At 47.1% G+C, this 27,523-nt stretch overlaps 1 protein-coding gene across 1 annotated transcript in view; it reads left to right on the plus strand.

Annotated features, from left to right (window-relative positions):
* LOC115319728 (A disintegrin and metalloproteinase with thrombospondin motifs 12-like) overlaps window positions 1–27,523 on the plus strand; it is a 65,517-nt gene that overhangs the window by 16,089 nt on the left and 21,905 nt on the right. Inside the window, exons 4-9 of the mRNA XM_042293496.1 lie at window positions 3,826–3,858; window positions 9,949–10,079; window positions 14,260–14,334; window positions 14,426–14,586; window positions 24,113–24,162; window positions 27,254–27,365. Of these exons, the coding sequence (XP_042149430.1) occupies window positions 3,826–3,858; window positions 9,949–10,079; window positions 14,260–14,334; window positions 14,426–14,586; window positions 24,113–24,162; window positions 27,254–27,365 (562 nt within the window). The remainder of the gene's footprint in view (window positions 1–3,825; window positions 3,859–9,948; window positions 10,080–14,259; window positions 14,335–14,425; window positions 14,587–24,112; window positions 24,163–27,253; window positions 27,366–27,523) is intronic.

The raw sequence follows: 27,523 nt of genomic DNA on the forward strand, positions 1-27,523 counted from the left end.
TAACTTTGGATAGTTTTTTAATTAGCACTCCTCCCATTGTTTGGAGTTCGTGTGTTTATATCCGCAACAGTCACTATCCATGCCACGTAACACTCACCGGCGCCAAATGGGCTTCCAAACAGGGGTTCTCAGAGTGGCCGCTGCGGTGTGTGACGCTTATAGGGAGTTTTAGTATATCGATCTGGTACCGTTCGTAACTACTGGTAGCGTACACGTTACGACGCCTGGGGAAGTGATGTCCCGCTGACCGTAACGACCTCTTCTAATTCGCCCGCAACGTCATGGCCGCGCCCGCGCCTTCCCGCATCCGTGTTTATCAATCTCCCTCCCAAGAGAAGGCTTAGCACTGTAATATTAAAAAAAAAAACTACCAATATAGAGCGTTGCTCTGGATGCTTGTTCTATAATTCGACCCGCAGGAGTTGCTCGGACTTCGGTTAAATCGTGTGTCCCGCAGGTGTAAGCGGCGACGCAGAGAACACAGCCCCATGTTCTTTTTATTATTATTATCTGCTTTGGAAGATGCGTCTACCAGGCGTTTGTGTATTCGAGGGTCCGTAAATCATTGCGGGACGACATTCACCAGTGTCAGTAACTAACCAAATCTACAGAAGAAGTACGTCATTCTCAGAATCTTCTTCACTCGTTGGCGGATTGAGTAGACGCACTGGGATGGACATGATCGCGGCGCTTTTCGACAGCGCATGGAGGGGATCTGTGTTCCCAATTACCGGGATGTCGGCGCTAAGCATTCAGGGCCGATTCTCGCCTCGAACGTTTTCTCTCTCAGGTAATATGACATTGATTAAAAAGGCTGGCGGCTACACGGTATGTCTATGCTAGTCTGGCAGTGGTCCATCCAAAATGCTTCTGCTCGGAGCCGCACCATGGCGCCACTGTCTTTTCGCACACTTCCTATAGACCCGATACCGGATATTGGTATTCGATGCATCGGAACAATCAACAAAAAGTGTCTAATATTGGAGATACTTTGGATTTCCTCAAAGGTGTGGGCAGACTAGAATTCTCTACTTCAGTTCATTCTTTCTTTTTCGGCGTTGACTCTTTTATGCTGTCTGCCAGGCTTCCTCAGCATAAAAGAGGCTACACTTAGAGTCTCGTAGGTAGCTATGGTCAAATTATCGACACTTCTTACCCCGATACTCTTGTTGGCGCAACTTGCTGCGTAGTGCAGGGCGGACTTAATTGGCGCACGTTACTGTGCTAACTTGAGCAGACGACATTCCAACGGGCAAAGAGGGCTTCTTTATTGAACGCGCTATACTTATAGGCGCTTGTCACGTGACATCCGTGACCGGGGTGAGCACAGCCGATGCGCCGTGGTGCGCCGTGACTTGCAGCGCCACGCTGCTACATTCCTTCCCCCTCACATCAGCTTCGGAAGTCCTCCGGTTTGTACCTGTCCGGTGGACGCCGCACTCGCGTACTTCTTCTGGAACTCGGTGCCTCAGTACAAGGCTCCGGTGTCGTCACTGGCGCACTTGTGGAACTCGGTGGTGGAAGCGGCTGCTGACGCGTCCGTGTAGCTTGTTGACTGCCGGCTTGAGAGTCCGCTGGCATAGCAGCAGAAGCAACTTGTGGCACCATCGGCTGGGTTTCTCGAGGCACCGGAACATCTGGGAGCGTAGGCTCCTCCGGCGTAGGCGGTGCAGTAAGGGACGTCGGGCTTGCAAGGCGGTCTCGGATGTGGTCGGCGTGTGTGAACCGCACAACCTGCGCCACTTTCGCTAAATATGTCACAGGACTGACGACTTGAGTCACCACACCTTCTTCCCATGACACTAGTTGCTTCTGCTGGGCAGCGCGGGTGCGATCCCATCCTCGTCGCCAATGTGCTAACTTGAGCAGACGACATTCCAACGGGCAAAGAGGGCTTCTTTATTGAACGCGCTATACTTATAGGCGCTTGTCACGTGACATCCGTGACCGGGGTGCGCACAGCCGATGGGCCGTGGTGCGCCGTGACTTGCAGCGCCACGCTGCTACAGTTACTATTTGAAAATTCCACTTTCTAAGGCTTAGATGTGTCAGGAAGTTGAGGCCCTCGTGCTTTGCTCCGTCGCGGACTGTTTTAACAGTTCTGGAAGGAAAATTGCGTGTTTTTCTACTTCAGATAACTGGAGCGATAAGACGGCTCCAGTGCTGTTACTCTGCAGCGTAACTTTTATTCTAGCCCTAGCTACACCTTTAGATATATAAATGCACACCGCATATAACTTTAATTTTACTTTTAATTCCTAGGTTCTAAAGATTCCGCGTGAGCTACCAAACGGCGCAAGAAAAGTAAACTGCCAGTTTTTTCTTGTTTTTTTTAGAAAATAAAAGTTACAACACTACGTACGCAAACCTTTTTGTCCTACCTTGAGGAAAACAGTTTGAACGCCACAGGTATTTGATGTCTATAGGTAGACTTACGAGTATATAAGGCAGCGATAAGTGCAATTTATTTCCCTACCATATCCCGCATTGTTTCGTTTTACCTTTTCTGTAGTATAAATTGACGCACTCGCAGCTTCTGAAGTGCACATGCATTGATTACTATATTCTGCTGGTGTGTGTTAAACTGTAGTTATGGCGGAGTTTCACCGAATTAAGGTAAATGTGGCGGTAAATGTTCTGTTCAAGTTTATATAATACTCTTCAATTGCATGGCTCATCAGGCAGAATGCCGAATAGTACGTGAACATGCGGAGCTACAAAGCATATAGGGCGTAATATTTAACACCTTCCACCGAATAATTGTATTGTTTAAAGTGCTGTAAGGTATCTCTGATATATATTTCGTGCAGAATACGAGACAACAATTTACGGCGAAAACTGCCAGAGTTGCGCCGAGCCACCAAGCTCGGTAAAGTGCAGAGTTGAGCTGGTTGGTGAAAATACATCATATTAAAAACAGCGCACGAGCAGTGAGGAAGAGAAGAGAACACAGCGCTCTGACTCCAAACTTATACATTGCGAAATAAAGTGGAGGACAACGCACCAGAAATGAAACACGTATTTTTTACGGTGCGTGTGTTTCATTTCTGATGCCCCGTCTTCCTCTTTATTTCAAAAAGCTGCAGTTGGGAGTCAGCACTTTATTTTCTCTTCCTTTTCTTCGTCACTGCTTGTGCGCTGTTTTTGGTATGACACCAAGCTCGGAATAAAATGATACTAAAAATACGATATGCACAAGGGCACAGAGCACGACGTCCCATGGTCCCTTCACACTTTACATTGTTCAGATTTTATCGTATTATGAACGTCGTCTTTCGCTAAGACCCCTCAATTTTTTCGCCCTGCTTGGCATGCAGTGTATTGCATTGTAGAGAAAATAAGTATTTTTTCAAGTACAACTATCCCAAGCATTTCCTGCGTCATATTCCCTATATTAAAAACTATACTACTCCAACTTATGATACCACTATTGTCACGAGTTAAAAAAAAAAGAAGATTTACTAAAGGCACTGAAGTTCACAATTTATGTGGGCGAACTTGCGTGCAAATAAATGGTACCGTGGATTCTGCGACAGAAATAATGAAAGTATTGAGAGCCACCAGCCGCCTAGGTTTCTTTTCATACACTCTAAGTCATCCCGGTCTTTCCATGGCAATAAAACGCTACAAGCGCCGCAATCAAACTTGAACTTTTTTCAAAACTTTTCTTATTAAAATATAAGCTTCTACCTTGCATAATATTGTTCTTAAGTGAAGGCCATGACGCTAAAAACTTGGCCAATATTTTTTTTAAATTCTTTTTTTATAGTTTAAAACGCTTGCGGAATTTTCTATAAATTTTAAACTAAATGTGTTTTTTTACAGTCCCAACGGAGCGATATAACTGGAGAAGACCACGTAAGTGAAGTCGGCTATTAAACACTCACAATTACATTTATTTAAAAATGTAAGCTATTCATGGCGCAACAACGACAGACACAATAGTTATTTGAATATCTATTATAAAGTTAGCAAATTTTGTAATATTCTAACTGACAATTAAAAAAAATACGGCATCTAGATAAATTGTGCACTGCGCTACCAAGTCAAAAGAAACACGGCATCAGTATTTCTTCACATTTGTTTTGCATAGTTTAGCGGCGAGTAGCGACTCATGTCGTGTAAGATGGTGCCGCATATAATCAAAATTTATTATACAATCGTTTTGATGCCATCTTTTGAACTGTGGGAAAAAAAATTTAACATTCCAGATTTGTGATAATTGTGTCTTGATATGAATGCGTCAGTAAAATTATAAGAAGTCCCAATTACACACGATATATATTTTGGAATGATCATTTATGCCAAATGGAGGTCTTCAAAAGAGGTTAACCGTGCGAAAGATAATACATAGAAAGCAAATCAAACACAGCCCTAGAAACATTAGAAAATTACAGTAGACGACGTGCAAAATTGAGTCACTCACGACACGAAACAGAGAAATAAAAAAAAAGTATATTCCAATTAGAAGCTTGCTGAGCGTTATCGAAAAACTCTAAATCAGTTATTTTCAGAAAGACATTTATCGCGTGAGAAGCGTAGTAGTGCACTAAAGTTACCACTCATGGAGCAGGTACAAGGCTAGCGGTTTTGGTAAGGCGCCCGCGCAATTTTTCCGTCTCTTATCTAGCCCCATCCTTGTACCTGCTACACGAGTGGTAAATTCAGCGCACCATTGTGCTTCTTACGGGATCAAAGTCTTTCTAAAAATTATAGATTTAGGGGTGTTGGACGACGCTCAGCAAGTTTCTAATTAGAACCATATGTCTATTTTTACTCATTAAAACGTTAATTAGTGAATTTTAACTAATTAGCCGACTTATCGGAAAGATGAACCACCCACATGATGTCCCCCTGGGCGTATAACTCACTCGTACAAACCACATAAGTGTAGGTTTGATGACGTTTTTTAAACAAATCTGCAAGAAACAAAAAAAAAAAAAAAAAACACCCGGTATATTATAAAGAAGAAAAAAGAACGAAGATACAAGGTATGTTTGTATGAACAATATCAGTTTCGCTGCAAAGCTAGTCATGTCTTCTGGATATGGATGCCTTTAGTATATGCGTCCTATAGAGGTTTCTAAGTACGGCCTCTGGAAACCGCTATCTTGCTGCTGGAGTGGGTAAATTGTCTGATAGTCAAGCATTGTTCAGGCGTACCCACGGTTTCAGAGACTGGCGCCCATATAAAGCGTTCTCCATCCACAGTGGCCGGACTAACTCTCGAAGCGATGCTGCTTGCAAACGTCTATAGAAACAACATTCTCGGGGCCGATTTCTCCCCGTACCTTTCTGCCTGGTTAATATACGAATAGTTCGATAAATACAGAAAGATATTTGACTCGTTAAGAAAAATACACGTAAACATACACAAAAAAATATATATAGTGAAGTCATTGTCCTTCTCCCAGTGCTTCACTATTCTCTGTTGTAGGCTGCCCTTCCTGAGATAAAGATAATCCCGGGGTGCCGAACCATAGTCAAATGTTTGAAGAATTTCGTCCAAATCGGTCGCTATTCATTTTCGCGTTGTGTCCTTCATAGTTAATAACTACCACCTGTGCATAAAAGTAAAGGCGACACCTTCCTTACCACTTAGAAGTAAAGGCATTGTCAGGCATGGTTCTGCCTAACACTACTTTGTGGCCACGATTGTTTAGGATACTCTGTCTTGATAATTATTTACTTTTATGAGCCACTCACATTATGGACGATTTTTCTGAGGAGCGGAGGTGTCCATATTAACAAAACACGTATTTAGGATGTGTCGTTATCACTCTAGAAAGTCGATGTCATGAGATTTTCTTTTGCTAATATTTCAACTTAAACCCAGGTTCAAAGATATGTAGATAAGACCTAGATGTTGGTGGTTATAGTGGCAAAAGTGGAACGAATTATGTTTCTTTTTCTTGGACAAAATGTACTGATTTGTACGGTACTTCTGACACCCATTGAAGAATATAGTGTGCCATTCAGTGTGTGACGTATTACTTTTTTTGTCACTTTTAACCAGAAATTGAGAAAAGGCACAACGATATTTTGGTTACGGCCGTGCAAATATTGGAGTTTCGAATTCATACCCAATAGTGATTGATTCCCAGAATAAATCGATTCCATTATTCGATTTCTGTTATTCAAATTTGCGAATAATTTGATATATTCAATGCTCCTGTTACAAAATTCTCGCAGGCCTCGCCTGAATGTAAATGAAGTCTTTATTGAGGAATCAATACCCACTAACCATTTAGAAAAAAATGTATATATGTACATATATAGTTTCTTCATGTGTTCCACGAAAGAAGCAGTCGCGCTCGTGCTCATTTGACACGCTCGACGAAAACACGCAAACCGCACATGTCGCCGTCTTGAATCCAAGTACCACTTACCGGCAGCTCTTATGCTACGAACTACTTGCTCCGTTTATAGCACGGTGATCATCTGCCAAAGCACAAATAATAACTATAGCTACACCCGCTTTTTTTTGGTGATTCGCTAATACGTTGCTTCCCGCTATTGCAAGCGAGGGGCCACTGATAGGTGGCCCAGGACGTCGCTTCGAATTAAAGAGTCTCAGTGTGTACGAAGGATCGCTACTTTGATTCAAACACTTCAGCCATATCTGTCCATTCATTTTCAACCATTTTGAATCTGTGTATCTACCCGTGAATGAGAGGATCCATTCCTCATAGTACTAGTGCCTCCTATATATGTACTTTCAACAACCAGCAGCAAAGAGCCACCGCCGTCCTCGCAAGTAAAACGCTTCGCCACTAGACGCTTTATGGAAACAGGGTCGTTGGCCACCGCTACTGTGATACCCGCTGTACATAGAGAACCTATAGCGTTCACGCATGCAGTGGTGACGAACGTCGACCTCTACCGTGTGATGAAATCGCAACGCTAATGCATTATTTTTTATGTATTTATTTGTGCGATTTGCTCTGAAAGCAGGCTTTTTTTTTGAGTCGCCACGTTCGTCCTCCCAGAAAAGGGTTATTTCTCGAAACGCAGATTGCATACCTTTGAGTAGCATGGCGTCGCATTTGGTGCCCAGCGTTTTTGTTGTACAGCAAAAAGCCACTTCTTTTTTAGGCGGGGGTCAGCAAGGACTTTATGAAAGAAAGCCTTTCTGACTTTTGTCATTCGTCCGACTTCCATCGGAGCACAGGAAACGTGTGTCGTTTCAGCGTTGCTTCAAGGTGAAATCACACAAAAATGTCTCGAATGTTGAAGACAAACTATAGACGGAAGCAGACGACGCGGACCCTATATAGTGGGCCTGGATTTCAGCATCTGCATCACAGTCACGTGGTTTATGGGCCGAGTTTGCAATATTAGTTGCCTGGAGGTCAAATCTAGCTTCGATCGTTGGCAAGCGTCTGCGCCTTTCCGTCGGCTTTCTTCCTCGTCACGCCGACAGCGTAACCAACACCTCATCGATAAAAAAAAGAAACTGTGCTGAATGTTTCTGCGCCACTAAAGACAACCACCGTGGGCCACAGATAGGACACGACTACGGCGCCAGTGTTCGGCTAGGAATCGTGTTCTCACTGATTGCACACAACTCCAAGCCGAACGCAAACGCCGCAATCGAGTCCAAACAGTGGCTCGGGTGGCCTTCTTTATTGAAGCAGGCACATTTATCGCTTAGGCTTTCCTATCTCAGTGGTGTTGGTGCAACGCATGCTAACCTGCGAAAAGTCTACCAAGGGCAATTCATCATTAAACTGTTCGAGTTTTCCATGGTTTGACCTGCTCCCTTTCTTGGCTCCCTTGGCTGCTGGCTCGAGGGATGAGGCTGAACCAACGTTTCTAGAAGGACTAAGATGGGAAACTTCCATAGAGTGTGCTTTGAAAAAGTGGCTTCCACCTGTGCTTCAGAACCGAACTGTAGGCGGTCGCAACGTCGGCATTTCTCCCGTAGCGGAAACTCTGGGAACTGTACTGCAGTAGAGCACTATATAGCTCCTTCGAAACAGAGTAGCCCAATCTAGAACGCCATCTCTCGGCGAGTAGCGGCGAACGCCCGAGGGTTCCAACTCCGGTCAATAATGCATGGAGAACGTGACAAAATCGCCGTTTCTGAAATATTTTGGGTGTGCAGGGAACGACAATATTTTTCGACATAATAAACGAACAGTTTACAATAAGTTGCGCTAAGTTGTCTGCCATGTAATAACGTAATTTCTTTTAAAAATGCTTGAGCGGCATCATGCAGCAGACGACGCGGCAACGTCGTACGGTTCACGTGCCCGCTCCGGCCAATCCATAAAGTCCATCTCCGCTGCGCAAAGCAATCGTCTGCTCGAAAAGCCATTGCCTTGAAAATTGCCTTCTTACAATTTTCACACGCATCCAATATTATTAAAACTGATGAACTATTTAGTGCTTTACCAACTTCTCGACAGACTAGTTTCGAAAAGTGTGAACTCGGCGTTCATTTTTTAGTCAGCCGTGTTGAGTCGATCTCCATGTATTCTCCCATAGAGCGGGCCGCCTCTTGGAACCCTCAGTACCACGTGACTCGCGCCGAGCTGCTCTGTCCGCCATGTTGTCGGCGAAACACGCGGATCAAAGGATTGCGCTACTCTGCTCCGTAGGAGCTATATAGTGCTCCTGCAGCACATCTTCAAGTACCGATCCAGGTAGAGTCGCGCAAGGGTCGGTGCCGTCATCTCGCATTGCCATTTCGCACTAGCACTCTAAATTAACTTTCCTCTTTTGACTAATCTCTGAAGGGTGGTGCTGTTATAGTATTTAGTATGGTATCGGTGGACGCGAGCGGTTCGGATTTCAACGGTATGTCTCCCAACTGAGTGCTTAGTAACGTTGGGCTGAATCCAAAGTCTAAACCCTTTGAATCGTGCGACGGCTCGCGCCACCTAGCCAGTGTATGCATGCGTTTTATTTCTTCTAACATTTATTTAATGTAGAGTTATACATCTACAGATGTATTTTAAAAAGCTGCTATAAACCGTACGATGGGGGCGCCTCTGCGGTACCAGGTGCACACAATTCGCGCCCTACGGGTCGCCCGGAAGGGAATAAAGAAACATTCCTCCTTGCCTCGACCTATGCCGGTAGTCAGATAATCTCTTCTTGGTTATCTCCCCCTTCCCCATGTCTATTTTTTCCTCACTGTTCCTAAATCCCATTGCGTTCGTTACATTAGTCGCCTCTTCAGCTGCTACAGAGTGAAGATCCCTTACAAAACCTGTGAACATGAATTCCTCACTCGGTCGCCACGAGCGGTAGCGCGACTGCCTCGGGAGCCTGTTTCTCCAGGGAACGAAAGTACTGTATATAGGAGGCACTGGCTGTACTGGCCACCAGTTTGTCACTACCAAGCATGGCAAGTGATCAATGACGCCATTTATTTGTGCTAGAGGCTCTTCAGTCAGCGCGCTTTGGGCAGAATATGCGCATAGTTGCCTTTTTTGTTTTTTTGTCTACGCGTTCTTTTTGTTTGTTTTTTTTTGTTGCTAGTTTTATTGTATTGGATTTCTAGATTTGCGGTGTGTCTTTATATTTACAATGAAATAGGAAGAGCCAATGGCTGCAATCTACGAACCGAACTCGCTGAATGACAAAACTCAAAGTACGTTTACACCAGGGAGGGAGGGGGGAGGGCCTCTTTGAAAAAAAGAAGAGGAGAACTGTTCGCGCTACGGTGTTGAACATGACGTAAGGACGTGAGACATCAAGCTCAGTGCCACAGCGCACTACTTTTTTGAGTCTGAACAGATTTTCAACCTAGCCCATCGCCGTGTTGCCTCATAGGACTGCAGCCATTGGCTCTATAAGTGCTTTTTTTACAGTACAAATATATTTGACGTTTGGTTTGATGACGCTAATTCGATTCCAACTAGAATTTTATGATTAGCGCAGTTCTAGTTTTAATAATTTATTTTATTGCACCAAATGAATGTCTTTTTTTTTTTTCAGCAATCCGACCCCAAGTACGAATCCCCAACGTTTTCGAGGTCGAGGTGTTTTTTATTTTCACTGAAGACCACCACAAGCAGTTTCTAAATGAACAACAGCTATTACAATATGCAGCGCTAAGTGTTGAGATGGTATGACTTCTCCCCTTCATAAAGATTATAGAGTAATGTTTTTTTTTTTTTTTTTTTTGTACTCTGGAATGTATCCGATTTTCGTTTGCTTATTTTCAGGTCGGAAAGCCAATTATTTAATTATAACTAGGGCCCCGTGCTATTCAATGCTTTTCTTTTCACTATGTGCTCTTAAGGTTTATGTTCCCTAGAATTCGGGAGTGTTTTGGGAAGTAAACTTTTTCCCCAAAATACGTTTTTTTTTTGTGTGTGTGTGTGTGTTTTTTTTTGTATTTTCTGTTTCGGGAGATTTATTGGTGTTTATGCGACTCTATGTTGAAGCAAATTAGATTGGAAAAGGGGATTTCACAACCTGCAGGCAACATACAAAAGCCCCGCAAACTTTAAAAATGTCTTCTTACCAAAAAAAAAAAAAAACGAAACAAGGGGTCTTGTTTCAAAGAAAGAAACAGCCTTGCTAAGAGCCTCGGGCATAGTTGATGTGGGGAAAGGGAGAGGTGAAGGGGGGGGGGGGGGGGGGGGGGCAAGCTCTCATTCAGATTCGCACAAAATAAAACTGCTCGGGGAAAAATTTGGGGAGTTTATCGGCATGGACTGAAAACGCGGAGCAATAAATGTAAGGTTGTACGGAACGTTACTAACACCCTTAATCATCAATTTTAACACGTTCACTCCAGCAGCTCTTTTTTAGGCCTTGATTCCTATGTGTCATACCCATGACCAAACCGGTGATCTCCTGTCATTTCCCTCGGTTGCCTCGTGTCCTAGCCGGTGCCAGTAAAACTGCCATCTGGTGCCACCGAGATGTGGCGAGAGCGGCAATGCACGTGGTGCTGTGTCAGGCTTTTCAAAACGTGCCGATCTAGCGGAAGACCTCATCGCGTGGCCCACCGGTACCCTAAGTCGCACCGGGTGATAAATACACAAATGCGGACGAAGGATTTTGGCGTTTAGCTTTGAACTACCGAAGCTCAAATTATTATTTTACTATAAACAAGTAATGCTAGTACAGTGACCGCCCGTATACCGCTGATGTTCAAGGGTTATATATTTTGTAGTACATTTTACTGAAAGCACCTTCAGAGCATTTCAGTGAAACAAAAAGAAACTTAAAATTGCTAACATTCTGACGTTTTCTCTAACAATACTGCCTGTATTGTCATCTTCAGAATGACCACTATCTATTGACGTTCTATGGCTTCTGTTTGCGCCGATTCTTGAATCATGCCAGAAACATAAATGGCTTTCCCGAACAGTCTCCGCAGAATTTCGTGAGACTCTTCGCCATCTATCAGGCCTCCGTTGGGCTGCCACGTCCACTGATCGGTGCATAACAACCCGTGCACTGTCTTCGGGTCTTCTGTGCAGGTTTAGCAGCTAACTTGAGCTTGCGTGCGCGCTTTTTCCCTGATGTTGTCTTGTAATTGTAGCGCCGGCCAAAAAGAGAATGTGCCATCATCTGTCAATTTTCGCTTAATGACTGATGACATAACAACGGTATTTTTTCAGGTCGAATGCAGACGTGATTAATGCGTGACGATGCTAGCTGACCCGCTACTATCTCTTCTCGTGTAGGAGTAGTAATAACGTTCACGATGCCCCCGGTGTGCCAGTATATTCAAATAATCACACACGTCAAACCTATCCTGCTTCGCAACATCCATATTTTCACCAGCCAAGCAAAACAAACATAGGTTACTCATTGTAGGGAGTATTTCTTTCAATTCGTCAAGAAAACTGCTAATACTCTTCGAAGGGGGACTATAAGAAGCTAAGAAAAATATCACAGAACAAGTATTGTCAATTTTAAGGGCAATCGCTTCTGCGTGAGAAAATGAGATGTCATTTCCAGAAACTAGCCACGTGTTTTCAACGAAAACCGCGAGCCCCCACCCCCAGTATTCAATCGCGAAAACCTGAATGAATTATAACCTGCTAGCTCATATTGATTACAGCAGTCCTCAGAGACATTCGTTTCGGTAAGTACAAAAATGTCGGTGTTTGCCGTCACGTCTTTCACCACGACGTTGAAGAGGTTCCAATGCTTCCTTGTGCTTCTTATGTTCACCTGTAATACCATAAAAAAGTTGGTTCTGTATATTAATATTGTGTTTCAAAACACTCAAATACGTACATTCCTAAGAGTTAGTCCACATTGTTCTAGCCTGCATGAAGAATCTCGTTGACTGCGTGATAATAATAGAGCTACATGATGTGGGGTGGGATTCCTTTGGAAGCCTGAAGGGGCTGCAGCTCCAGCTAAATTTTTAGTATATGCCTGTGTTGTATTGATATGTAAACGGGTCAATGAACCATATTCGAGCTTGCGTGCTCTACAAACTACACCTCGAAAACCCGCTAAAATATAGGTCTTACTATAGAGTTTTAGCGGATCATTTCTGCGCTCCGATGACGATACGCAAAAACGACACGATGAACTTCTTCCTTTATTTATATATTTAGATTGATGTGGTGGTTGCAACCCTGAAAGTTCAACACTTGCCTGGCTTACAAGAATTATTCCAACCTGAACTCGCTAAATCAATCAAGCCATTTTTATTTAGTTATGCATCTACAAATAGCGACCAGATCAGCACTTGAACATGTTGCTTTCAGGGCACAACCAAGTCACTCCTAATTGTGCATTCAGCGGAACGCAAAAAGATGAAACGAACCCACGATCAAAAAAATTGAGAAGTTCTCACCATGCCATGCCGTGAAAAAGAAAGACCTTCCCGTCGGTTCGCTGTAGTCAAGGTCTCCAGAGTCGTCCTTGGAGAAACTCAAATATGGACATTTTCACATCCGCTGTAAACTATCCATCAGCCTCTGGACGCATATACACCTAATGCAGCCAGCAGGACTAGCTCAACAAAGCCATCGAAGAAACGAACGCGACGGAAAACCGTTGGGGAGAAAAAAAGAAAAAACAAACTTAACACCTTACTGCGAAGCTTTTTTTTTTTTTTTTTTTTTTTTTTGTTAGGTTAGCTTTGCCTAGTCAGAGGGGTAGAGAGAAAATAAAAGAAAACGTGCATTGCAAAGAAGCCAACTGTCACGGGATCCTTGCGAAGAGGCGCGCTATCAGTTTAGCCTAATCATGGAGATGCCCCTTGAAGGGAGAGAGAGAGGTGCTACGGCTAGGTGGTGTTGCTCCCCTCCCCTTTTCCATCTGCTCCCTTCCCTACCTTTCCCTTCCTCATTTCCACGTCCTGCCTTCCCTATCCCTCCCTCGCCTTCCTACAGTGCCTGCCCTTCCCTCCACTCTCCAGTTTTCTGTTTTCCCCATTCCCTTTCCTTGGTCACGTGACCACACGTATTCCGTTTCTTCTAAATTGATAAAAAGAAAAGTTCTTCATTTCCCAAACGAGTGTTTAACGTCTTTTAAACAGTTTCAATGTCTGCTTCAATGACTGAATTATAGAACTTGAAAGAGGAATGCCGTTGCCCAGTTGTAGCATCTATTTGTTGAAAATGAAACAGGCTCAGACAATATCAGGTTTTATATTCGCTAACTCGGATTTCTGTGAAGCTTCGAAAATGAAAAGATAGAGAATAAGGTAATGCACACTAAACTTGTGATTTCATTTTTTCTCCGCGTTCAAGATATCGCTAATCAGGGTTTTGGACGTGCGTTTTGTCCAATATCAATTCATTAGTTCCTTCAATACTATATTCTATCTGGAAACTACTGTCAGAGAGCACGGCAGAAACGTAAGCAATCTGGTAACTCGCTTCCCGCATCAGTTCAGGGGTATCGTCACCGAACGACGAACAAGGCCACATGCATAACTAGGAGTACGTACAGAAGTCCGAAATTTAGGCTCGAAACCGCTCAGCAGGTCTCGACGTGGTTCGATATATCGGTTCTATTGGCAGTTTGCTACAAGAAACACATTTTGCATCAGAACCTAACGGGAAAAAAGTCCTAAAGTACCAATGCTGCCGGGAGTGCTCTGGAACTGAAATGTACAAAATCGGAGATATCTCATAGTGGCGAGCCCCAGTGCCCTCTAAGCGCCCGTCTGGCAATTACTACGATTTGTAAATGCGATGGTGGTGGCGGGGAGTAGAAAGCGTTCTAAACACCCCTCCCCCTCTTGGTTACGTTCTTTTCCATGCCCTTGTTCTCAGCCGCTGATATAAAAACTTACTAAATTTCACCCACCTTTTTCCCAAGGTGAACCTGCGATACCACGATACTTCGATTCCGAGAATTCGCTTTGTTCTGGTTGGTATCATGATGCTAGAAAAGGTATGTGGCTTTGCATTTGTCTCTCTATAATGTTCTCTGTTTGTTTCCCGTTTCTAAGAGACTTGTTACGAAAAATCATATTGTTTTCTAGTGGAACTCCATTATGCAAACAATAGAAGCTGCAGATGACTTGAGGCCCCAAACACACCGAAAAAGATATATGCTCTCTGGGAACACGCTGACTAATCTAGCAGATGCTGTTCAAACGGGACACGTCAAAGTTGTGGCAGACCTGGTCGTCTTGATTACATCGTAAGATCAATCAAACTATATACTTTTTTTTTAAATAAGTGCTAGGGCCACATTGTACACAGCGGGACCAACCGCGACCAAGGTACCGGGAAAACGCTGTCTGCTGGAACTGATCAGCGGCGCGGCGCTGACCAATCGCAGGAGATAACGTTGTCCGGCTCCCATGATGCCGCTTGGTTCCCCACTCTGAAGTGATTGCGCAAAGAAAACACTTTGGGAGGAACAGATAGCTATTTTAGAGCGACGCTCTTAGGCTCCCATTTCCGGCTTGAGCGGCGTCGCCGTCGGCGTAGCCGAGGTGACGTTTCGGCACGATGACGTTTCGGCACCATGACAAAACGTCGCCCTCGTGACGTTTCGGGGAGGGGGAGGGGAGGAGGAGGGGAGGAGGAGGAGAAAGGAGGGGAGGAAGGGGATGGGGGAAGAGGGGGAGGGGGTAAAGAGGATCGGAGGTGAAGGAGGGGAGGAGGAGAAGGAGGACGAGAGAGGAGGGGATGAGGAGTAGCAGGGAGGATGAGGTGGGGAGGGTATACCCTTCCCTTAGTACCCTTCCCTTCTCCTCCACAAGAGCTGCGCTCTAATTCAGCGTTACAGGGAGTTCTAAGCGGCTTTCATTTTTTCACTGTCTTGTTACGTTCCATGGCACACTTTTTTGCAATGCCACACTTGATTAGGATAGTTGGTTCGTACTTAAAACAAATAAAGACGCGAACAGGAGAAGTATGAAAAGAAACATACAAGAAGGGTCTGCACCCGTCATTATCTAGGTGTACCTTTTTTGTCCTTGTCATGTTCGTGCTATACAGCCTTTTTAAACATTTCTTCTTGCTTAAGGTAAATTATAGAAGCCAGCATTTACTAGCGCGAACATAATGTCATACACAATTACGAAAAATCCCGATATGTTGGTAAATAAAGTGGCACAGGAAGAATACTAATTCTCAAGCAGAGCTGAAAATTTATATAAGAAGTTTGAAGATTTGTTTGACATCAGCTCATTGTACAATTACATTTTGTTTATAAAATCATAGCTGCCAAAATCTTATGCACACATATTCGGCTCGGGATAACATATAGCAGGGAGGGGACTTCGGGCTCGTCAAGCCTCCTCTGGAGGCTTTTTTTCCTTCTGCCCTCCAATTCATTTGGAAATAAAGTTTTATTATTATTATATTATTTCATTGATGGATGCTAATGTTATTCACGCGACGGGTCTCCATTTAATTATATTCCTCGAGTCACAAGGAAAACCTTAAAGGCCAACCTGCACTTCGAGCTTTCCTCTTTTGCCCACCTCCTTTCCTATATTCTCCCCACCTTTTATCTTGCCCCAACTAGGCTTCTCTCGCGGCTTAGGAGATTGGAGTACAAGGAGGATTATTTTGTCAGCAGAAAACCGAGGTTTCACTTCGTCCTTTAAAGGGATGCTGAACCGAAATCTGGATTCCAAAAAACACGCGGCAGAGCGTGCAACGGTATGCTACAAACACCAAAACATCACTCATACAGCAATATCTCGAACGGATGACCGTAATATTCAAGATAAGGAGGCACACTTTACAGAAATGTTCACGTCATGTTTCTCCGAGAAGGAGAGGGAACGGCCTCGCGTCTTCTCCTCCTCGGGGCCTTGATGGAGCGAAGAGAAAAGGGGAGGAAACTATACTCCGCGACAACTTTTTTGGCAATGCAGTGGAAGGTACAGGCCCGCGTCCCCTCTCCCATTTTGAGTTTACGCAGGCTCTCCTCCTCCCCCATTTCTGGGGAGAGGAGGAGAGCCCCCGCAAACTCAAAATGGGAGGGGGGACGCGGGCCTGTACCTTCCACTGCATTGCCAAGAAAAGTTGTCGCGGAGTATAGGCATCTTCACGGTCACGCGCCTCGTCGGCCTGGTTCAATCTCGACCTCTTTATCCGAAAAAACGCCCTTCAATTCGAGATATCGCCTTACGAGTAGTATTGTAGCGATTGTAGCGTCCGACCTACATCTCGTGCATTGTTGTTTCTGAAATCCAAATTTCGGTTCACCACTTTTTTAAAGGGATACTTCAACGAAATTTGAAATATTCCCGTCGTGTTCAAAAACAGGTTGAATATGATCCACAATATCCGTAAATGGCAATCGCACGTTTGTATTTTGAGCCTGGTGGCTGTATTTTTCGTTATAAACGGCCCACTCTGGCAAGCGCTCGGAGAAGGCCCAGCTTAGAGCACGTGACATCCAACGCAATCGTGACGTAGGTCGTCTCAAGACGAGCAAAGCTACGGCGAGGCTGACGTAGAGAGGATGGCCTAGTCGTTCCAGCCACCGAAGCGGCTGCTTTTGTGCGAATTTTGAGTGATAGGTTAATCTTCTATAATCTTCTAGGGGGACAATAGCGACTTCTGCGACACACAAAAGGGGTTCTCGGGAAGAGGGGAGTTTCTCCTTCCCCCCTTCTCTCGTCGTGGCCGAAGACGAGACAACCTCCGTCACTAGCTGCCAAGGTTGCTAGACGGGCATTACAAGCGAGGCGTTAGCGACATCCACCAGGTGTTCTTTGTTAATCGTTTAATTCGTTTTAAAATTCCTTTTCGTGACTTCTTAGCAAGATATTGGTATGTTCGATTTGATGGTGCTTTTTTGAACACATATAGACCAAAAAATGAGCGCCGAAATTTCGTTGTCGTATCCATTTAACTAAATTTGGCCGCCGCCCTCTACTTGCGAATCGGCGAGGGGAAATGATTGCACAATTGCTCAACATTAATTAAACTTTAATACCTTCTAAACCACCGTCTAATTTGTAAACCGAACGCTCTGAGGAAACCAGTCACACTAGCGACGCACATGGCAGAAATTTATTTGTTCTTTTTTTTAGAGATAGGCAATGCTATAGCGCATCTATACTACGCCAGCATGCCACGATTTAATCAAGGTTCATAACCACAGGGCGTGGCCTAATATGACAATGCTTCGTGCTTCGTAATACTTACTTTTTCATACATATATGTGATCCTTATAGCTGATGCTATAATTCAAATAGACGCGTAGTGAAAAGATACCGAAGGCCCAACCTATCTTAAGCAGTCACTGGCCATAGGCTGTTTTTGTGGAACGGTTGCCATGTTGGAATATGACGTAGTTGGGTTGGGCGACAAGAACAAGAACATACCAAGAAGTAAATAGTTTAAGCATAACGTCAACAAACAAAAGTCCAGCCATGAATAAATTAAACTAATTGTGTGAACCACTTGAATTCTAGCGCCTTCCAATCGGCAAATAAAAATATTTGCAGTTCTTTTTCCCAATTCATGCTACGTCATATTTTAACGTGGCGGCCGCCGCGATAAAACAGCTTATAGCTGACAAGTTAGGTAACGCAAAGTGGGGCTTATTGTATTTATTATTTGTTTTAAATTTGTTTACTGATTAGATGCAGCAATAGTATTGGCTGCAAACGAATCTCGAGAGTATAGAGCCCCGCCCTGCGTTTCTGAAGCTGTCATGAAATACAGAAAACTTGTTTAAATATTGACGCGCGCCAAGTAGGCAGCGCGGCCGTAGCCTAATGGTTATCGCGCTTGCCTCCCACGCGAAGGGCCAGGGTTCGATTCCTGGCCGCGACTATGCATTTTTGTTAACACTGTAATGTGATGTTCTGGTGAAATCCAAAACCGTCTAGCTGATTCGAGGTCAGAATGTTCTAGGCGGCGAACCTTCTACGTCGAATGCTCCAGAAGCCAACGTGTGTACAAAAGCGGCTCCGCGGGCAAGCCGGAGTCAGTCTCGCCCTAGCGTTCGACTCTGCTGCCACGCCGACTCCGACGCCCGCGACGCTCTATTATTATCTTTTGTACTTTTTTATTTTTGGCACAAGTTCGCCACATTAAACGTTTATTTCTTCCTGTTTATTTATTGTTTTTTAGTCACCACCCGTGACATTTTGGTGGAGGTGCGGGGTACCGCATGCCCGTGCAGCGTTCCCCTCCCAGGACCCGCAGTGCAAGCCCGACTCCAAGCTCGCTGAGAAGACCACTCAGCGCGGAACCTGAAACTCGGACCAGCCGCCGCACCAAAGGAGAGGATCCGGAGTACGGTTTGCTCCTGGACAAACCCAAGCCTAAGAAGACGACGATGGACAACCAGTCGCAGGCCCCCGCCGCTGCTGCCGTCGTCTACCTACCCGTCGCTCCTAGGACACCGGCTCCCTTCCACGGCGAAAGCCACGAAGACATCGACGACTGGGTCCAACAGTACGAACGAGTGCCCGTCATAACGGGTGGACACCGGAACAGTGTCTGCAAAACGCTTACTTCGCCTTGGAAGCCACCGCCCGGAACTGGTTCGAGAACCACGAAGCTTCGATCACTTCCTGGGAGCAACTCAAGGCTGAGTTGCGAAGAACGTTCAGGAACCAACAACGAAGAGAACGCGCGGAAGAGCTTCTTCAAGCGAGGATTCAAGGCCCTAACGAGAGCGTAGTTAGCTTCGTGGAAGATGTCCTGCGACTGAGCAACCGCGCCGATCCCGAAGCATCCGAAGCAAAGAAGCTCAGAGTCTTGATGCGTGGCGTCAAAGAAAACATTTTCGGTGGTCTTGTGCGGAGCCCGCCTACCACCATCGAAGGCTTCATGACGGAGGCCACCAACATCGAACGTGCCCTTCAAGCACGAGCCACCCACTATCACCGAGTTCCCGGCGTCGGTTCCTTTTCGCCTTCCGGCTGCAACACCACAGACATCCGCGAGATCATCCGAGACGTCGTCCGGGAAGAGATCAAGAAACTTATACCTGCCGCCGCAAGCCCAGCTTCGCCCTCAATCGCCGAGATTGTCAGGGAAGAAGTCCAGCAAGCGCTGCAGCCTGAGGTTCTCGTCAGCACCGCTCCGGAACCACCGACGTTGAGTTACGTCGCAGTGGCCCGACGGCCACCGCCTCCTCGTCGCACCTATGTCACGCCGCCCCGATGTCAGTCTCCTGCGCCGCAGCACGACCGACGCCACGACGACCGGGTCCAGTACGCCTGCCCGGAGCCTCGCGCACCCCGCAAGACCGACGTGTGGCGAACGCCCGACCGACGCCCTCTGTGCTTCCATTGCGGGGAAGCGGACCACACCTACCGCCGATGCCCATACCGACGACTCGGGCTACGGGGGTTCCACCCGAACGACCCGCGCCCCCGTCATGGTGAACGCCCTATCGAGATCGATGAGTACCTGCGACGACCTCAGTCCCCCGAGCCTGCGTCCCGCCGAGAGTTCCGGTCGCCGTCACCGCGACGTCCAGCTTCGCCGATGCACCGACCACGACGTGAAAGCCTGTCCCCCCTCGCTCCTCGCCGGGGAAACTAGGCGCGGCAACCCCTGGAGGTGGAGTTGCCGAAGACGACCGACGCCAAGATCCTCCACTGACGTCGGGCGGCCCCCACTCGAACGCTACCAGAGACCAAAACGACGCCGCTGCAGTGGTGTCCAATAACCTAAACGTCGTCATCGACGGCCACGACGCATCTGCACTCGTGGACACCGGAGCAGACTGCTCAGTCTTGAGTGGGAGGCTCTCCCGTCGCCTTCGAAAAGTCATGACGCCGTGGGAAGGACCCCAAATACGAACCGCCGGAGGACATCTCATCACACCAGTCGGGAGATGCACTGCTCGCGTCGAGATCCACGGTGAAACGTGCCCTGTCAAGTTCGTCGTTCTGCAAGACTGTTCGAGGGACGTTATCCTCGGAATGGACTTTCTCTGCAAGTATGGCGCCGTCATCGGCCTCGGAACAAACCGGCTGACGCTACGAAAACCTGCTCCACCAGCGGAGGAACCCCAAGCGACGTCACCCACGGTCCGAGTCCTCGCAAACCACGTAAACCTACCACCGCGGTCGAGTGTTTTCGTACTTGTCGGGATCGATGAAGCTTCCTGTGGCGAAGTTCTTCTCGAGGGAAGCCTCCAATTGCTCCTGGGAAGAAGCATAGGCGTCGCAAGGGGAGTAGCTGAAGTTCAGGATGGGCGGACTGTGGCCCTCGTGACGAACTTCCGAAACGTAACGCAACACCTCACGAAAGGTGCAGCCGTGGGCCACGTCGAGAAACTCCGAAACCCCGCCGAAATCAACGCGATTACTGACGAATCCTCGCCGCCCCAGCAAGACAGTACGTCGCCAGCGCAGCTCGACATTGACCCTAAGCTTCCGGACCCTAGACGGCGTCAGCTGGTTAACCTCCTCGCCGAATACCGCGACTGCTTTGCGACGTCGTCGAAGGTGCGCCAGACCGCGGTTGCCAAGCATCGCATCGTTATCGAGGACGACGCGCGCCCTGTGCATCGATCGCCGTACAGAGTCTCCGCTAAGGAAAGGGAGGTGATCCATCAGCAAGTTCAAGAGATGCTGAATGACGACATAATTCAACCTTCAAGCAGTCCATGGGCCTCTCCAGTCGTGCTGGTTAAGAAAAAGGACGGAACTCTTCGGTTCTGCGTAGACTACCGGCAGCTCAACACGGTTACAAAGAAAGACGTCTACCCACTCCCCCGCATCGACGACACTCTAGACCGGCTGCGCCACTCTCGATACTTTTCATCGATGGACCTGAAGAGCGGCTAATGGCAAATCGAGGTCGACGAACGGGACCGAGAGAAGACAGCCTTCGTCACGCCGGATGGACTGTATGAGTTCAAGGTGATGCCCTTCGGACTATGCACGGCGCCAGCGACTTTCCAGCGTGTCATGGACACCGTACTGGCAGGGCTGAAGTGGCAGAGTTGTCTCGTCTACCTTGACGACGTCGTAGTATTTTCAGCTGACTTCGACGAGCACTTGAGACGACTCCGAGCTGTTCTTCAAGCCATTCAGACCGCCGGACTCACACTCAAGCCGTCAAAGTGCCGGTTCGCCTATGACGAACTGAAGTTCCTTGGCCACGTGGTTAGTAACGAAGGCGTCCGCCCAGACCCCGAGAAGACTCGCGCCGTCGCGGCATTTCCAGCGCCGACAGATAAGAAGGCCGTGCGAAGATTCCTTGGACTTTGTGCCTATTATCGACGCTTCGTTCGGGATTTCGCAAGGATTTCCGCACCACTTACGAATCTCACGAAAGACGCCGAGAAGTTCGAATGGGCCGAGGAGGAACAGCAGGCATTCGACGAACTGAAACGACGACTCCAGACTCCTCCTGTGCTTGGACATTTCGACCAGGATGCGGAAACAGAAATTCACACGGACGCAAGTAACGTGGGACTGGGCGCAGTACTAGTCCAAGTGCAAGAAGGCATCGAGCGAGTCATCGCCTACGGAAGTCGGACGTTGTCCAAGGCGGAGAAAAATTACTCCACGACTGAAAACGAATGCCTTGCGGTCGTCTGGGCAATAACGAAGTTTCGTCCGTACTTGTACGGGAGCCCGTTCTGTGTGGTCACGGACCACCACTCGCTCTGCTGGCTTGCGAACCTGAAGGACCCGTCAGGACGCCTCGCTCGATGGAGTCTTCGACTACAAGAGTTGAACATGACAGTGGTCTATAAGTCAGGCCGGAAGCACAGCGACGCTGACTGCCTGTCCAGAGCCCCCGTCGAAACTCCTTCCGGCTGCAGCGACGACAATGACGACGAGCGCTTCCTAGGAGCAGTGAACACCGACGATATGGCACGACGTCAACGGGACGATCCTGAGCTGCGCGCATTAATCGAGCACCTGGAAGGGGGCAGGAGTACCGTGCCACGTGTCTTCTCACGAGTACTGCCGACCTTCGCTATCCGACAAGGTGTACTCTACAAAAGAGAACTTCGGCGACAACAACACACCGTGGTTGCTGGTAATCCCGAGTGACCTTCGAGAGGAGATCTTCCAAGCTTGCCACGACGACCCGACATCCGGACACCTTGGTTACAGCCGGACACTGGCCCGTATTCGCGAAAAGTATTACTGGCCGAAGCTCGCCAAGACCGTCCACCTATACACACGATCATGCCGCGAGTGCCAGCGACGCAAGAAACCGCCGACGAGGCCGGCCGGACTTCTGCAGCCCATTTCTCCTCCAACTACGCCCTTCCAGCAGATCGGAATGGATCTACTTGGTCCTTTTCCGCCTTCGATGTCGGGGAACCGCTGGATCATCGTCGCCACAGATTATCTCACGCGGTACGCCGAAACGAAAGCTCTTCCTTCAGGGACTGCTGTGGAAGTCGCCAACTTTTTCATGGAGTCCATCGTCCTCCGGCACGGCGCTCCCGAAGTTCTGATTACAGATCGCGGATCTTCGTTCATGGCCAAGCTGACGCAAGAGATCCTTCGTCTCAGTGGCACCGGCCATCGTCGAACCACTGCATACCACCCGCAGACCAACGGGCTGACCGAGCGACTCAACAAGACAATCGCCGATATGATCTCTATGTACGTCGACGTAGAGCACAAGACGTGGGACGAGGTGTTGCCCTACGTCACGTTTGCCTACAATACGGCGGTTCAGGAGACCACTGGATTCACACCTTTCCAGCTGGTACATGGTCGGAAGGTAACGACCATGCTGGACGCAATGCTGCCCCATGAGCCATCTGACAACGAGAGCGACGACGCCCAGGCGGTTCCTCAACGCGCCGAAGAAGTCCGCCAGCTCGCCCGACTCATGATTCAAGACCAGCAACGCGTCGACGCGGGCCGCTACAACCTTCGTCGCAGGGACGTTCACTTCCAGCCCGGAGACAGGGTGTGGGTGTGGACGCCCATCCGTCGCCGCGGCCTCAGTGAGAAACTGCTGAAACGGTACTTTGGACCATAGAAGGTGCTTCGTCGCCTCGGCGAGCTCAACTACGAGGTGATGCCCGACGGAACAAGAACATCGTCACTCCGCCCACCACGACCTGAAGTCGTCCACGTCGTGCGCCTGAAGCCGTACTATGCTCGATAGGCCTGTGAATCTTATGTGTTTCAAGTGACTCTTTAGTTTGCCGTTCTTCTTATGTGCTTTGTTTTGTTTTGGGATGGGGGATGCATCGGGGCGATGCACTTTCTAAGGGGGGAGTAATGCCGCGCGCCAAGTAGGCAGCGCGGCCGTGGGCTAATGGTTATCGCGCTTACCTCCCACGCGAAGGGCCAGGGTTCGATTCCTGGCCGCGACTATGCATTTTTGTTAACACTGTAATGTGATGTTCTGGTGAAATCGAAAACCGTCTAGCTGATTTTGAGGTCAGAATGTTCTACGCGGCGAACCTTCTACGTCGAATGCTCCAGAAGCCAACGTGTGTACAAAAGCGGCTCCGCGGGCAAGCCGGAGTCAGTCTCGACCCAGCGTTCGACTCTGCTGCCACGCCGACTTCGACGCCCGCGACGCTCTATTATTATCTTTTGTACTCTTTTATTTTTGGCACAAGTTCGCCACATTAAACGTTTATTTCTTCCTGTTTATTTATTGTTTTTTAGTCACCACTCGTGACAATATGCCTTCGCTCATGCAGTAAATGAAGGAAGTTACACGTATGAATGAAAACTTTACAGTTTAGTTAAACTTGAAGCACTGTCTAATTTCTTCTTTTTTTTTCTTTTTTTTAGGCTGGACCTCGCAGATATTGAAAGTGGAAAACTTTCCAACGAGGTCGTGGGTACTGTAGGCCTTTGCCGTTTATGATGCATTAATAACTAGAGGGACGTAGTTATTACTGCTCACGTCTTACCTTATAACTCGTCATGGGGCTTAGTGTCGCAATTCATACTTCTGGCAGACTTAAAATCAGTTTTAGGAAAGTTGTAATTTGCCGCCTTCAAAGTGCAGTTCTAGCCACGTTCAAAAGGGCACCCCGTCATCGAATTGATGTAAATAATAGCGGCGTTCTTGAAACAAGTTCAATTTATTTTGGACCGACTACCTGCTAGCATGGTCCAAAATCACATGTACTACAAATGAAGCTGGAAATATAACTGCCATAAATAGGAGCGGAGCACTCGTCAATGTCCGTGCGCCCAAAATCTCTGCTTCCAACGATAACACCGTTCAATCTTGGAAGAGACACGAACCATACTTTTTTTTACCTCCTGTTGCGTGTATTATTAGCGTATCTAATGACGACAGAAAAGGATTCTAGTTATTGAGAAAAAAAAACAGTAGTTTGATTACAAAATTGAATGATAGGCCCAAGTTGTTGGTAGCGTATTCGCGAAGAAACTTCAATATGGGTTATAGGAGAGTAGAGCGAGATAACTGCTTAACAAGGACTACGTAAGTTTAATAACAAAGTTAACAAGTTGGACCGAAAAACGTGTTTGCTTTACGAGTGCAGACGAAGACTCCCACTCGGCGAGTTCTCTTCACGTAGGTGACGGAGAATCTATTAAGACGTCTGGCTTTCCAGCCGACGGTCCCCCGACGGTCAAGCACCGAGTTCTCCCCCTCCAGAATACGTGGTGCCGGGTTTCACCCCTGCGGCCGCCGTCCGCTTGCGCGGTCTGCGTCGCAGGACCGGCCGCGTCAGGAGCTTGAGTACACGGGCAGCCACAGCGGGAACCATGGCGATGTTTTTCTTTTACGTACAATTCCCGTCCAATAAAAGTGAACCTTTGGAGCACAGAGGTCGAAATACTACATTTACGCATTTGTCTGGACTGGTGATCTGTGAATCACAAAACCATATGGTCGACTTTGGAGCACTTGCGATTAATCCTCATTTTGTCATATTGCCGTGAATCATAGTATTCACGTCTGTTAGTTATTTCATGGAAAGTAGGCGTGCGCGAATTATTTTTAAATGTTTATGTAGATGCTTCAAAATAGGACCCGTCGTTGAGGCGTCTTTCCACGCGCCAAGTACCCCGAGGAAAATTTGGTTGGAGCTATTTGTATCTTTTATATTTTTCTGGGTTTGTAATTCATCAGTTCAATTATAGCTTAAATTATTTTCTATCTTTGAGATGATCTAGTGCCTGCCTTATACTTCGCGAAGAGACAAAACGAAGTTTCGGAAGTGTGGCCTTTACAGCTTCGTGTACAAAAAAAATAGCATTGACGCCGCGGGGTACCAATCTGGTTTTTGATTGAAGCATGGCAACCAGACTCTTTTTATTTTTTTTTGCACGCAAAGCGTTTGGGTAAAATACTTAAACGCTCACTAATACACCTAATATTTTCAAGAAGGTGGCATGCCTAATGGCCCTCTTTCGTCGTACACGGGTCTGCTTAAAAACAAACAAAGAAAAAAAACATTTTGGTTTGATTCGTTCGTTTTATGCTTTTAAACGTGAAGAATTAATTTCGCCCTTCTCAGTGGTCGAAGCAGTTATAAATCCATCAATTCTAATCTTCCATAATAGTGCAACCCAATGAAGGAAATTTTGGCTATAAACATACATCAGCCGCGAATAGAGAGTTTTAGTACTGCGCATAGCAGCCAACGCAAGCGCTGTGAGTTTGCGTTACAGTAGCGTGATCCTTGCATTAGGATGCGCGTCGTCGCCATTGTCCAGTGGAAGACCACTGATGGAGCTCCTCGCACGCGCAGTGTGAAACGCGCAACGCTGACGCAAACGCAGAGTGAAAGAGTTCGCTCGCATACGTATCTACTAAAACTCACTCGTATTAATTTTAACTATTACGCAATTTAATATATACGGCACCATATGTTGTCGCGGGGTGCCTTCTTTTATACATTGTATTAAGTACTTGACAAGGAAAATATATTCAACACTGTTTATTTGTATGAAACCCCTCGAGGTGTGAAAACCACGCTTTCCGAGAGGACGCCTGCGCCTTTCAGTGCCCACGAGGTCCCCTTGCGGGCTGCTCAGAGGGATGGGGCTTCCGCCGGCGCCCTCAGATACCGGATTCGACAAGAGAACAGAAACAGCTGTCTCCGCTGTCTCAAAGGGGTTTTCAGGACAATAGATCGCGCCAGTCAGCCCTCGCAGGTCAAAGGGGAAAACCCCGAGGCGGCGCGCGAATGCTATTGAATTTTCACGAATTGAGACGTATCTCGTAGTAAATCGTTCGTTGCTATTATCCTTGTAAGCGTAGAAAAACAACATACACACAGGCACACTTGTGCAGGCTCTTGATCCATGCCTTTCGCATTTGTGGATTTAAAAATAAAACGTTCTTATAGTATGCTACAGGTTTAGAAAAATCACAGGGGTGGCCACAGCGCGGCTGGCGAGCCTCGTGCCGGTTCCTTTGGGGCACACTTGCGGCTCTCGGCCCCCTAATAAATCCCCCTCAACCCCCCCCCCCCCCCCCTCCGGGAAAACACAAAAAGAAAGACATTGAAATAGAAAACAGTTTGCGTTTTTTCAGCGTTGTGCCCTTTCGCACATCGAACGAGGTCCGTGTTTTCCGAATAAAGAATCACCGTACTAAAGGATACTGGGTAATTCTTTTATGAACGGCTATGGCCATGAACTGAAAACACACAGTTTGTTTTGAAGTGACACGCCTTCTGTGTTTGCGGTTTTTCTCTTAAATTGCAGTATTTTTGGTGCTTTCAATATGTTTGCCTGGCCACACCTCGAGTAGTAGGACAAGCCCCTCCCACGAAGGTCTTTGCTTGTCATGATTGGCGGTTTCCTCCTCTCCACTCGCCTCATCTGCAGAGTTCGCTCTCCTTATATGGAACGAGTGGAGGGCTTTGTGGAAAAAGCCTGCTCGGCTCTGCTTAACATGCATCGAACAGGCGTACTGCAAACTTCAAATGTCGACGTTTTCTGCAGGTCTTGCCTACCTCGGGGGACTCTGCACTATCCATATGCGTGTTGCCCAATCAGAAGACACGCCTCATACGCACAGTATGGTCCCCATTTTGGTGCACGAACTCGGGCACTCGTAAGTACGAGCTTTCTAAGAGCACACGTCTCGTCGACCTCTCGCACAATGGTTTACAAGGTTAATTTATTTCCGTTTCATAGACCTTTCAGCGGCAGTCTCTAACGAAGCGATTTACAGCGAGCGTCCCTGGTTTGGAGAGTGTACGTCACTGTTGC

Source organism: Ixodes scapularis, unplaced genomic scaffold (genome assembly GCF_016920785.2).
Source record: "Ixodes scapularis isolate PalLabHiFi unplaced genomic scaffold, ASM1692078v2 PGA_scaffold4__175_contigs__length_147842914, whole genome shotgun sequence".
NCBI lineage: Eukaryota > Metazoa > Arthropoda > Arachnida > Ixodida > Ixodidae > Ixodes > Ixodes scapularis.